Below are 13,241 nucleotides of genomic sequence, written 5' to 3' on the forward strand. Positions count from 1 at the left end.
TACAGAGCCTCCACCAGCTTCAATAGTCCCCTGCTCACGTGCAGCGTCCATGGATTCATGAGGTTGTCTCCATACCTGTACACCTCAATCCACTCGATACAATTTCAAACGAGACTTGTCTGACCAGGTAACGTGTTTCAAGTCATCATCTGTCCAGTGTCGGTGTTGACGGACCCAGGTGAGGCGTAATGCTTTGTGTCGTACAGTCATCAAGGGTACACGAGTGGGAGTTCGGCTCCGAAAGCCCATGTCGATGATGTTTGTTTGAATGGTTAGCACGCTGACACTTGCTGATGGCCCAGCATTGAAATCTGCAGCAATTTTCGGAAGGATTTCACTTCTATCCTCAGTCGTGTTTGTCCCGTTCTTGCAGGATCTTTTTCCGGCCGCAGGTATGTCGGAGGTTTGATGCTTATTCACAGTGTACTCGTGAAATGGTCGTACGGGAATATCACTACTTCATCGCTACCTCGGAGTTGCTCTGTCTCATCGCTCGGGCGCCGACTATAACAACAAGTTCAATCTCGCTTAAATCTCGACAACCTGCCATTGTAGCAGCAGTAACTGATCTGACATCTGCGCCAGACACTTATTGTCTTATATAGGCGTTGCCGAGCGCAGCTCCGTGTTCTGCCTGTTTACATGTCTCTGTTCTTGAATATAAACTCCTGGAAATGGAAAAAAGACCCATCATACTTGCTCCGGACACTGCGAGAGGGCTGTACAAGCAATGATCACACGCACGGCACAGCGGACACACCAGGAACCGCGGTGTTGGCCGTCCAATGGCGCTAGCTGCGCAGCATTTGTGCACCGCCGCCGTCAGTGTCAGCCAGTTTGCCGTGGCATACGGAGCTCCATCGCAGTCTTTAACACTGGTAGCATGCCGCGACAGCGTGGACGTGAACCGTATGTGCAGTTGACGGACTTTGAGCGAGGGCGTATAGTGGGCATGCGGGAGGCCGGGTGGACGTACCGCCGAATTGCTCAACACGTGGGGCGTGAGGTCTCCACAGTACATCGATGTTGTCGCCAGTGGTCGGCGGAAGGTGCACGTGCCCGTCGACCTGGGACCGGACCGCAGCGACGCACGGATGCACGCCAAGACCGTAGGATCCTACGCAGTGCCGTAGGGGACCGCACCGCCACTTCCCAGCAAATTAGGGACACTGTTGCTCCTGGGGTATCGGCGAGGACCATTCGCAACCGTCTCCATGAAGCTGGGCTACGGTCCCGCACACCGTTATGCCGTCTTCCGCTCACGCCCCAACATCGTGCAGCCCGCCTCCAGTGGTGTCGCGACAGGCGTGAATGGAGGGACGAATGGAGACGTGTCGTCTTCAGCGATGAGAGTCGCTTCTGCCTTGGTGCCAATGATGGTCGTATGCGTGTTTGGCGCCGTGCAGGTGAGCGCCACAATCAGGACTGCATACGACCGAGGCACACAGGGCGAACACCCGACATCATGATGTGGGGAGCGATCTCCTACACTGGCCGTACACCACTGGTGATCGTCGAGGGGACACTGAATAGTGCACGGTACATCCAAACCGTCATCGAACCCATCGTTCTACCATTCCTAGACCGGCAAGGGAACTTGCTGTTCCAACAGGACAATGCACGTCCGCATGTATCCCGTGCCACCCAACGTGCTCTAGAAGGTGTAAGTCAACTACCCTGGCCAGCAAGATCTCCGGATCTGTCCCCCATTGAGCATGTTTGGGACTGGATGAAGCGTCGTCTCACGCGGTCTGCGCGTCCAGCACGAACGCTGGTCCAACTGAGGCGCCAGGTGGAAATGGCATGGCAAGCCGTTCCACAGGACTACATCCAGCACCTCTACGATCGTCTCCATGGGAGAATAGCAGCCTGCATTGCTGCGAAAGGTGGATATACACTGTACTAGTGCCGACATTGTGCATGCTCTGTTGCCTGTGTCTATGTGCCTGTGGTTCTGTCAGTGTGATCATGTGATGTATCTGACCCCAGGAATGTGTCAATAAAGTTTCCCCTTCCTGGGACAATGAATTCACGGTGTTCTTATTTCAATTTCCAGGAGTGTACATGCCTATATCAGTTTCTTTGGCGCTTCAGTGTATGTTGGTGGATTTCAAAAATCTGTTACGGCGAATGAACGGTGAAATGTACTAGGCTGACATACCTCACCCATGTACCATACACGTTTGGGCTCAAATGACCACGGGACATTAACACCTAATTTTCCTTCCTACAAGCCAGTTTACTGTCTAGAATCAAGAGAAGACTTCATGAAACAGTGTTGTCGAGATATTCTGTATTTTTACAATACGGAACATGTATATATTGATCATTGTATGCGTGCGTGTGATATGATTGTTCCAGAGTCGCTGTACCCCCGGTTTGCTGAGCCCATCCCGAACGTGACCGTGACGGTGGGTGGCACCGCTGTCATGGCTTGCGTCGTGGACAACCTCAGGGGCTACAAGGTAAGCACACAGTGTTTACCCGTAGGTCAGCGTAAGCATGTTTTTGTGGTCTTCAGGTTGGAGTCTTGTTTGATGCTACTCTCTACTGTGCAAGTCTAAATCTGCTTCCTAAATCCATTTGAACCTGCATTCTATACTTGGTCTCCATCTATAAATTTTACGCACCACACTCCGGTCCAAACGTAAACAGGTGATCCCTTGACGTCTCAGAATATGCCCTATCAACCTCTCCCTTCTTCTAGTCAGGTTGTTGCCACAAATTTCTTTACTCTCCAATTCCATTCATTACCTCCACGTTAGTTACGTGATCTACGGAAGTAATCTTCAGCATTTTTCAGTAGGACTACATTTCCAAAGTTTCTGCTGTCTTCTTGCCTAAAATATTTATCGTCCATGTTTCATCTCCATAGATGAGTACACCCCATAATACTTTCAGAAGAGACTTGTTGAAACCTAAATTTATATCACACTAGCAACCCGGTCCGGTTTCGCAGGGGCAGCATTTAGTATCTACGGTCAGACGGCTTTAGTACTTTCGCGTATTTTATTTGCGTGGAGTTACGAATAAATTTCAGAGAATAGCATTAAGTACCTGAGTATCATCACTTTCAGATAACTAACACGAAGTAAGCAGCCCACAACCGGACAGCTGTCCGGCTGAATGTTTCGTGTTCCATACTGAATTGGCTTTTGGAGTGATATCTCATAGGATGCAGAGGTTCGCATTGACACCTAGGTTTGATTCAAGGAAGACCGAATGCTGACGGCTGAGTTTCTGCAACAGTCTTGAAAGAACTTTATGGTGAATTTAAACGATGCCATTGTTATCTAGCGAACTGGTGTCATAACCCAACAGAACAGCAGAGCCTCGATAACACAGTAAACAGGACCAAATTTGCTTCTGGTGTCGGGGTCTAATTTTTGCTCCACTGTTTGTCGTATGATGAATGAAACGTTTACAAATGTTATAATACTTTTTAATGTGCAGTATAATGTACGTGGAACAAGAACTGTATATTTAATAGGCTGTAATACCTTAACGAAGCAAAGATGCTGAAGAACTTTATCGAAAAACTTTTTATTTGCAGCATAAAAAACAAAACTCTACATATTTTGGATTCGTGTTGGTTTCTCGCAAGTAACTCTTCTCAAACGACTAGAGGGACACCACCGGTAAAAATATTTGATTATTTCAAATTGTAGGTCTCACATCACAGTCTGGTTATGAGGTGGTTATCTTTTCGTTATTGGTCATATATCTAACGATATTTCGAAGCTGAATAACTCACTGCTCCATTGTTCGAAAATCTGCAGTCAATCAAGAGCGCGAATTGCGATTGGTAAAGTACGTTTCGAAGCACAGCTTTATAAGGCAGTGAAACAAGGACTGTAGGAAACCGAAACAGACGAGAATCGAGGCATTTGAGATGTAGTGCTACAGACGAATGTTGAAAATTAGATGGACTGATTAGCTAAGAAATGAGGAGGTTTTACGTAGAGTCGGAGAGGAAAGGAATATGTGGAAAACACTGACAAGGAGAAGGGTCAGGAAGATAGGAGATCTTTTAAGACATCAGTGAATTACTTCCATGGTACTAGAGGGAGCTGTAGAGGGCAAAAGCAGTAGAGGAAGACAGAGACTGGAATACATCCAGCAAATAATTGTGGACGTAGGGTGCAAGTGCTACTCTGAGATGAAGATGAGGATGATGTTTGCATTGTGAGGTGCTCAACTGCTCGGTTATCAGCGCCCGTACAAATTCCCAACCATTTCTCAGTCCAAACTCGCCACTTTCATGAATGATGATGAAAGGATGAGAACAACACAAACACCCAGTCATCTTGAGGCAGGGAAAATCCCTGACCCTGCCGGCTGAGATGAAGAGGTTGGCACAGGAGAGGAATTCGTGGCGGGCCGCACAAACCAGTCAAAAGACCAATGACCAAGAAAATAAAAATAAAATAAAAATCTTAGGGAAACAAGAATTTACAGTATAAAGTGACCCTGATAAGATTCGATCTTTCAGTTTCTACTACATTGACAGAAGCTTTTGATATTACAGCCCATTAACATCTACAGTCGTTGTTCCACATACATTACACATTACATTAAAAAACATTATAACATTTGTAAAAGTTTAATTCCTTTTTTGACCATCAGTGGAGCAAAAATTAGTCCACGACACCACATGCGAGTTTTGTCCGGTTTACTGCGTTATCGAGGCTCTGCTGCTCTATTGGGCTATGGCAGCAGTGCGCTAGATGACAATGGTATCGTTTTAACAATTTAAGTTTCATTCATCATAATTCACACAATTCTTACAAAATATTTATAAATTATTTATAAATGCTTTCTTTGTGCATCATTGTATTTAATACTCGAAACGGGATCAACTTCGTTACAGCATTTCCTGAGAGTAGCCTACATATGATGACGGATGCGCGCAAGCGCCTTCAGTTTGTATATGATATAGAAATGTAGAGATAATAACAAATCTCTCTTCCTCAGAAACGATTTCCTCGCTGTGGCCAGTCTACATTTTCTGTCCTCTCTACTTCAGCCATCGTCAGATATTTTACTGCCAAAATATCAAAACACATCTACTACTTTTAGTGTGTCTCATTTCCTAGTACAGTTCTTTCAGCATCGCCGCATTTCCATTCGACTACGTTCCATACCCTTGTTTTGCTTTTGGTAATGTTCATCTTACACCCTCCTGTCAAAACAGTGTCAATTCCTTTCAACTGCTCTTCCAGATCCTTTGCCGTCTGTGAGAGAATTACAACGTCATCAATAAACCCCAAAGAACTTCTTCTTCTGCCTGACCTCTAATACCTTCTCAAATATTTACTTCGTTTCGTTTAGTGGTTACGCAATGTACAAATTGAATAACAACTGGAATAGGCTACAACCAGGTCTGACTCCGGTATCAACTACTGCCTCCCCTTCTATCTCCCTCGACTCTAATAATGGCCTTCTCGTTTCCGTACAAGTAGTATATCAAAAAGCAGATGGTGTTATCGTGATGGTATTGTGTGTTACACTAGCAGGACTAAACGATAGGTTTAGGACAGAAGGTATTTTCATTCGCTTAACAAAGGCCTCTGATTGTGTGGTCCATGCAGTGAACCTGACTGGGTCACGTGAAGCGAGGGTGCCACAAGAGTTTGTTTTAGCTCCATTGCTTTTATTGATATATATCAATGATTTGCCACTAAACATGACAGTTGACTCAAAAATACTTTTCTTTGCTGACGTAACAAATGTTGTTGTGAAATAAGTGGACCGTAATGTAAATTATGTAGCTATTTGGGTAGTCAAGCACGCGAGAGTGCATCTGCACTGAGTGATAGTTAATGGATGTCAAGGTGCATATATCTGTATGTGTGGTGGCTGTTCTTTCGGACTTGTCAGAAAGAACTGATCGAACCTACCGGTAACAAATCTATCCGTTCCCTCTGAATGCTTCGATGTCTTCCGTTAATCCGACCCGGAGGGGATCCCAAACCCGCAATCACTATTCAAGAACGGCCCCCACTAGTGTTCTAGACGCGGTCTCCTCTATATATGAGCTACCCTTTCCTAAAATTCTCTCAGTTAACCAAAGTTGGCGATTAGTGTTCCGTACTACCGTCCTTACGTGCTCTTTCAAATTCATATCGCTTTGCTTACGTCTTTAAATTTAACCGACGTGAGTGTGTCAGGCAGCACATTACTATTGCTGTTACTGCTGTATTCGAACATTACGGGTTTGATATTCATACGCACGTACATGAACTCAGATTCTGATACGTTTAGAACAAGCTGACATTCATTGCACCAACGAGAAAGGCAACCTGGGGAGAGTTCAACGTCTACCATGCTTAATGTTATCGAAATTCTTCTCACAAAATTCACAGAATTTCAGGTCATATGTTATGAGTATCGTGGGACCAAAGTTAGTGTCGAGACGCTCATGGATTGCAGAGGAACTGAAATTGAGGGTAGCAAAGTAAAAGAAAAAGTAATTAATATCGTTTTCGAACGAAAGAGTGCTGTTTCAATTTAGCTCCCGCACTGCTGAAAAGATGAATGATTTTGATCTTAGTGTCAGTCACGTTGAGAAACAGCTAAATTGGTAACAGTGAGTGAGGTTTCAGTGCTCGATAGTGACTGTGAGATTCTATACAGAAATTCTGGCGAAGTTGTTCATAATATACTGTCGGTTACTCAAAAAAATGGCTCTGAGCACTATGGGACTTAACATCTGTGGTCATCAGTCCCCTAGAACTTAGAACTACTTAAACCTAACTAACCTAAGGACACTACACACATCCATGCCCGAGGCAGGATTCGAACCTGCGACCGTAGCAGCCGCGCGGTTCCGGACTGAGCGCCTAGAACCGCTAGACCACCGCGGCCGGCTCGGTTACTCAAACAAGAACTGTGACCAGCAGTTGGGAGAAAGCACAAGAAGGGTGTCAAAAGTTACCCACAAAAATGCCTTACATAATCTATGACATCCATCTGAGTGGAATCACAAAAGTTAGAGCTCAAACGTAATGAGGTGTCTGGAACAAAGAGGCCTCCTCCATGCCAATCAGCATGAGTTCCGAAAACACCGACAACGAAAACCCAACTCGCGCTTTCACACTTAACGTCCTGAGCGCTATGAATCAAATACTTCAGACACGTGTAGTATAAAGCTTGTCATGCTATTTTCTCTTCCATGGGTTTCATAATCGGACATCGTGGTCGTTGCCAACTGTTAAATTCTTTGTAGCTTTCCTGTGTTTCACTTGTAAGTAAAGAAAGGCAGCAGCTGCAGTATTAATTAGAAAAAAATAATTTTTAACAGTTTTATTAATTAATGGTGGCTACCCATTTTCATCTTCACTCTCTCGTAAAACGCGCGTGCACTCAGGTATTCCATAAACAAATACAGTCCAGAAGCAACGTCCGCTACACATGGACTGACAATTTCTCTATGCCGTTCCGCGGCAGCCGCAAGAGAGAAACTTTTTTTTCATTTTATTTTTTTTTTCGCGGCAGAAAACTTGGCGATTCTCAGACGCGGGGGGGAAGGGGGGAGTTGGGGGATAACATGCTGCACCAAGGGGGGCGACTTGGAATTTAGGGTAATATCATGGCTTAAAAACTGCAGTAACAATAAGTAATGATGTACTACTTGTGCGCCAGAGTAACCTTCGTGTTGGTGGCGGGAGACGTCACCACATATGAAGGCACTCGAAGCTCTGGATGAGAATTCTACGTTAACATCTATATCTAGTTCCAGATTTATGTACATACTTCAAGCCATTACACAGTGCTGGCAGAGGGTACTTTACATCGTTTTCTGCAAGTAGACTATCACTATTCTGCATCTACATGCATCTCAGTACTCCGCAAGCCCCCTGACTGTGTGTACTGGAGAACACTTCTGGTAATCAGTTCCAGTCGCGAAAGGCGCGTGCGAAGAATGATTATCGGTAAGCCTCTGTATTAGCTCTAATTTCTCGAATTTCCTAGTCGTGGTTATTACTCGTGGGAGAAAGTAATATGATCTCACAACCTTCCCGGAAAGCACCCCCTCGAAATTTCAGTAGATGCACAACGCCTCTGTTGTAACGTCTGCCACTGTAGTTTACTGAACATCTCTATAACGATCTCGCGTCGACAAGAGCTCCCGCGACGAAACGCTACGTTCTTCGTTGGATCTTCTCTATCTCTTCTATCAGTCCTATCTTGGTAGAATCTTACGATGATGAACAACAAGAGTCTGTCGAACAAGCTCCTTGTAAGCCAGTTCTTTAGTAGATGAATTTGATTTTTTCTATAAATCTCAATCTGGCGTTTGCTTTTTCTACTATTTGTTTTACGTGCTCAGTTCACTTAAGGTCACTCTGGATGGTTATTTCTAGTTGTTTTACTATGTATATTGTTTCCAGCATTTCTCATTATCTGTAGTTGTACAGTAGTGGATAAAGCATGTTCCACAATTCTACAACAGACTGACGTCGTCGCCCTATAGGCCTGCAATTATGTGCATCTGACCTACGACTCTTCTTGGAAACGAGAATGATCTGCAAATTTTTCCGGTCACAAGGTACACTTTGTTGCTCCAGCAAAGTGCGATAAAGTACTGTTAGAAGATGAGCAAATTCTTTGGCTTAACTTTTGTAGAATCTTACAGGTACCTCATCTGGGTCTGATACCTTTCCTCTACAATGCTATACTTTCGTACGATGATTGAAAGATGGGACCATATTACGATCTTTCGCAGTGAAACAATTTCAGAAGACCGAATTCAGTGTTTCGATATTCTCTCTGTTGTCTTCCGTTTCGGTGCCATTTTGGTTACTGAGTGACTGAATAGATGATCTCGAACCGCTTAATGATTTTGTGAAAGACCAAAATCTCTTATGGATTTTAGTCAGATCCGTGGACAAAATTTTGCTATCATAGGAATTCAACGCTTGTGTCATTGATCTCCTGACGCTCATTTTGGGTTCGCTCAGCTTTAGTTTGTCAAGCAGATTTTGACTTCTCTCGAAACTGTGATGAAGCTCTCTTTGTTTACGTAGCAGCTTTCTAACACGGCTGCTAAACTACGGTGGACCATTCCAATCCCTGACGACCATGCTCGGAACATACTTGTCTAAGACTTATTGAACGATGCGTTTGAGTTTTTTTCCAGTTTTGTGCCACATTATCATCCTCAAAAGTGAATATCTGATCTGGCCTACTCAGACATTCTATAATTTCTATACTGTCACTCTTGCGAAGCAATGTTCCTATATTTCAACATTACTTGTAATCCCCGTAGTCATACTTGATAACATAGCGTTATGGTCATTGATATCTTCCTTCGCGTTAATTGATATGATAAGTACAAGTCTGTTTGTTGCTAGGAGGTCTAAGACGTGGCCTCCACTAGTTAGTTCTCTAATTAGCTGATCGAAGCAATTTTCGGACAAGATATTCATAATAATGTCACACGAATCCCTGTCTCAGGTTCCAGTTTTGATAGCAAGACTCTCCCAATTTATACCTGGAAAGTTGAAGTCACCCCTGTTACAACGGAATGGTCAGCACAGATATTAATGATACTCTGCAAGTTCTCTCTGAAGCGCTCTAGCACTATAGTGCCTGATCCAGGCGACCTATAAAAGCACCCGGTTTCTATTTTTGACCGACCTTTGCTGCTTAATTTCATGCAGATTAATTCTGCTCAGGGTCGGGTATAGATGAGCGTTAGTGCTGAACAATTTCGCCATGAGGACTGACTTTGCATGTAGTGAATACAGCTGTGATCAAATTATGGTTTTTAAAATTCATCCCCGGACACTGTTTTTGATTCGCCAGACGCTGTACACTTCTTTAGTTGAAATACATACGAGATGACTGCAATTGCAGGAGCAATAACACCACAACTGCAGCGGGACACGTGAGATGTTTGTGTGTGGTCAGGGCATAAAACATTATGGCTGACTGATTGGTCATCCACCTCTGGAGCGTATGCTTCAGTTGGTAAACAAGTAAGTCCTCTCTCAGCGCAACAGGAGATGACGTGACACGTAATCCAGGATGGACGTGGGGTGGACGTGGCAAACTCTCAGTACATTGTACGCACGGCAGAGGCTGATGAGGAGATGCGGAATTTCATTCCACTTCGTTCCTCAGTGCTAACTGCATAGATTAGTCATGAATCTGACAAAATCAGAAACTTAGAGGACGTAATGCCACATCTCGTGTACATTCAGTGTTAGTCCTCATACCTAACACTAGACTGTAGAATCGATTTTATACATTATTTGTTTATTTTCATTCGCGACTGGGAGTCAGACTCGCCGAGAGTGCGATAACTTGTCAACATGTATGTTATTACCTGCATTTCGCATTACAAGTCTGCTATAATTTACGCTGTTTAACACACTTCTTCCTGCATTAGACTTATATTTTCTAGAGGATAATGCAGACTATGCTCCATTATGTCTTATATTTATGATTAGTTATGTTCTCTTAAGCTCAACTGGATCGTCGATAATGTTTCCTTGTCAAAGTTTTTGATATCATTTAGGTAATATACTGTGAGTACGGTTAATATTGCCTACACATTAAAATATGACTATAAACTGTGTTTGTTTGAACACCACTCAAATCTGATTACTTTCTTTTGCACAATGAACCTTTTGCAGAACTCAAAATAATATCACGGAATACTTCAGTGAATGAAAATATCCAGTACTCGTAAGTTCATTAACTTCCTAATCCCAAAGCTGGAAATTATTCTTACAAAAATATTAGCTCAATCTAAAAGCTTTAACTATAAATTATATGTTATTCCAACTTAAATTTTCATCAGTACGTATACCGTAAGACAAGGAAACTTAATACACTACTTAATATTTCTTTGTGATCCACTACAGTCATTGAAGTACACAAGTATGTGCGCTATTTTTCTAGCTTACATTTTAAAGGAAACTTTTAAAATTGAGCACAGTTAATAGATTTCACAAATATGGACTTATTTCCTGGGTATGTCACCGACCTTGACATTACACGTGTTTCATCTCCACAAATGCACAAACGATTGTCCCTTCCCCTTCAAACGAAATGACGGAACATTGACAAAAGCAACATCAACGTCGGCCAATGATGGAAGCTTATGTCTTGTCGGTTGTAACTTCGCTCTATGCACGTGACTGGGCGCAATTCGTTAGTTACCTGAGAATAATAGTGCAATTTTTTGCATACTGTTTCTTAAATATAAACCGAGTTAGTCATACTTGAAACATTTGTTATATGAAAACGTAAGTAACCTAACAGAACGTAATGATTTACACATTAAAATGCGTTTGACGGAATGAAAATATTCCGCACCCGTTAATCAGAGATCTGTACATCCAGAAGTTGGTAATTATTCTCATGACAGTATTAGCTCAGCTTAAAAGCTTTAGCTTATGCATTACAGTTTTTTCAGCTTAAATTTTCATCATAGTGTATACACAAATATTTTATTAATTAAAAAATTGATTATATCTCTGTCAGTAGCAGTAATTTAGAAGGTAAATCAAATGGTTAAGTATCCCAAAACTTCAGAGGTGCCTGACGACTCTTATATTCAATACTTTCCAAAAACGAAGTAAAGTGGTTAATGGAGAGAGACTTGAGGGTTGTTCTTGACATGTCCCGAGCCTTACGCCGTATGGAGAAATATGACAAGGGTAAATTCTAATTTGTGCTAGAGAATAACAGGAATTGACGCAGTACTGCACATTTGTCTAGGGATATTGCATATTATAGAGCCACAACATTTTAATATCTTTTAGAGTATGTCTTCAATTTCTTATGAATTTAATGTCTTAATGACTTTCCTTCCTAAATATTGGCACCCTTAATATATTAACCCTCAATGGAAAAATGGAAGAAATGACAAATGTACTAACAGAGAGGAAGTTAGATATAGTGGGATTAAGAGAAACAAAGTGGAAGGGAAAAGGTGAGAAGAATTTGAGAGGAGGAGGAAAACTGTACTGGGCCGGCCGCGGTGGTCTCGCGGTTCTGGCGCTGAAGTCCGGAACCGCAGGACTGCTACGGTCGCAGGTTCGAATCCTGCCTCGGGCATGGGTGTGTGTGATGTCCTTAGGTTAGTTAGGTTTAAGTAGTTCTAAGTTCTAGGGGACTGATGACCACAGACTTATGACCTACGATGTTGAGTCCCATAGTGCTCAGAGCCATTTTTTTTAAAAACTGTACTGGAGTGGGAATAACAGGTCTGGTAGAAATGGTGTGGCAGTGATGGTGAATAAGAATGTACAAAGCTGTATTGAAAATGTGAGATATATATCAGACAGGATCGTAATCTTAAACCTGAGATTCCAAAAAGAAACACTAAAAGTAATCCAGATTTATGCACCTCAAGTGGGATGTAGCGAAGAAGAGAAGATGGACTTTGAAAATGTGTTAGAAAACCATATAGAGAGTGCTAATATAGTGATGGGAGGTTTTAATGCACAGGTAGGCAAAGACAGAAAGGGATTTCAGCAAGTATTGGGATGTTTTGGATATGGAGGCAGAAATGAAGAAGGGGAAAGACTCCTGGATTTGTGCCAGAGGAATGGAATGAAAATAGCAAACAGCTGGTTTATGAAGAGAGAAAGTCATGTTATCACCAGATACAGTTGGGATGGAAGAACGAAGAGTGTAATTGATTATATTCTAGTAGATAGGGAATGGGGAGAGAAAGTAACAAATGTGAAGGTAATTCCAAGTGTGAGTGCAGATGGAGACCATAGATTACTGGTGGGACAATGGAAAATGAATCAGTGTGTGAAAAATAGAAAACAGAAGAAAGTGATGAGGATACGGGATTGGAAATTGAAGGAGAGTGAATGTGTTGAGAAGTACAGAGAATTAATAACACAAAAATTTCCAAAAGAAGTTTTCTGCGATGTAGAAAAAGAATGGAGTTTATTCAAAGACACTTTAGTCGAAGCAGCACAAAAAGTATGTGGCAGAACATCTGGAAAGGAAAAAAATAAGACAGACAAGTTGGTGGGATGATACCACAATCCAAGCAGTTAGAAGAAAAAGTGGAGCATGGAGAAAATGGTGGAAAACTAAAAATGACGAAGACCATAAAAGATATATAGAGGAAAAGAAGAAGTGCAAAGAAATATAAGTATCAGTCGACATGATAAGAGCAGCAGGTCCAGTGGGAATGCAGTGGCTATATAGAGTACTATCAAGCGTGTGGAGAAATAGTAAAATACCTGACGACTGGAGAACAGGAG

General features: G+C 42.6%; 1 protein-coding gene across 1 annotated transcript in view; it reads left to right on the forward strand.

The window, feature by feature from the left end:
- The window catches only part of LOC126243161 (lachesin-like), a 1,186,501-nt gene that overhangs the window by 1,028,530 nt on the left and 144,730 nt on the right, over window positions 1-13,241 (forward strand). The window contains exon 4 of the mRNA XM_049948146.1: window positions 2,362-2,465. Within this exon, the coding sequence (XP_049804103.1) occupies window positions 2,362-2,465 (104 nt within the window). The remainder of the gene's footprint in view (window positions 1-2,361; window positions 2,466-13,241) is intronic.

Source organism: Schistocerca nitens, chromosome 1 (assembly GCF_023898315.1).
Source record: "Schistocerca nitens isolate TAMUIC-IGC-003100 chromosome 1, iqSchNite1.1, whole genome shotgun sequence".
In the NCBI taxonomy this organism is placed as follows: domain Eukaryota; kingdom Metazoa; phylum Arthropoda; class Insecta; order Orthoptera; family Acrididae; genus Schistocerca; species Schistocerca nitens.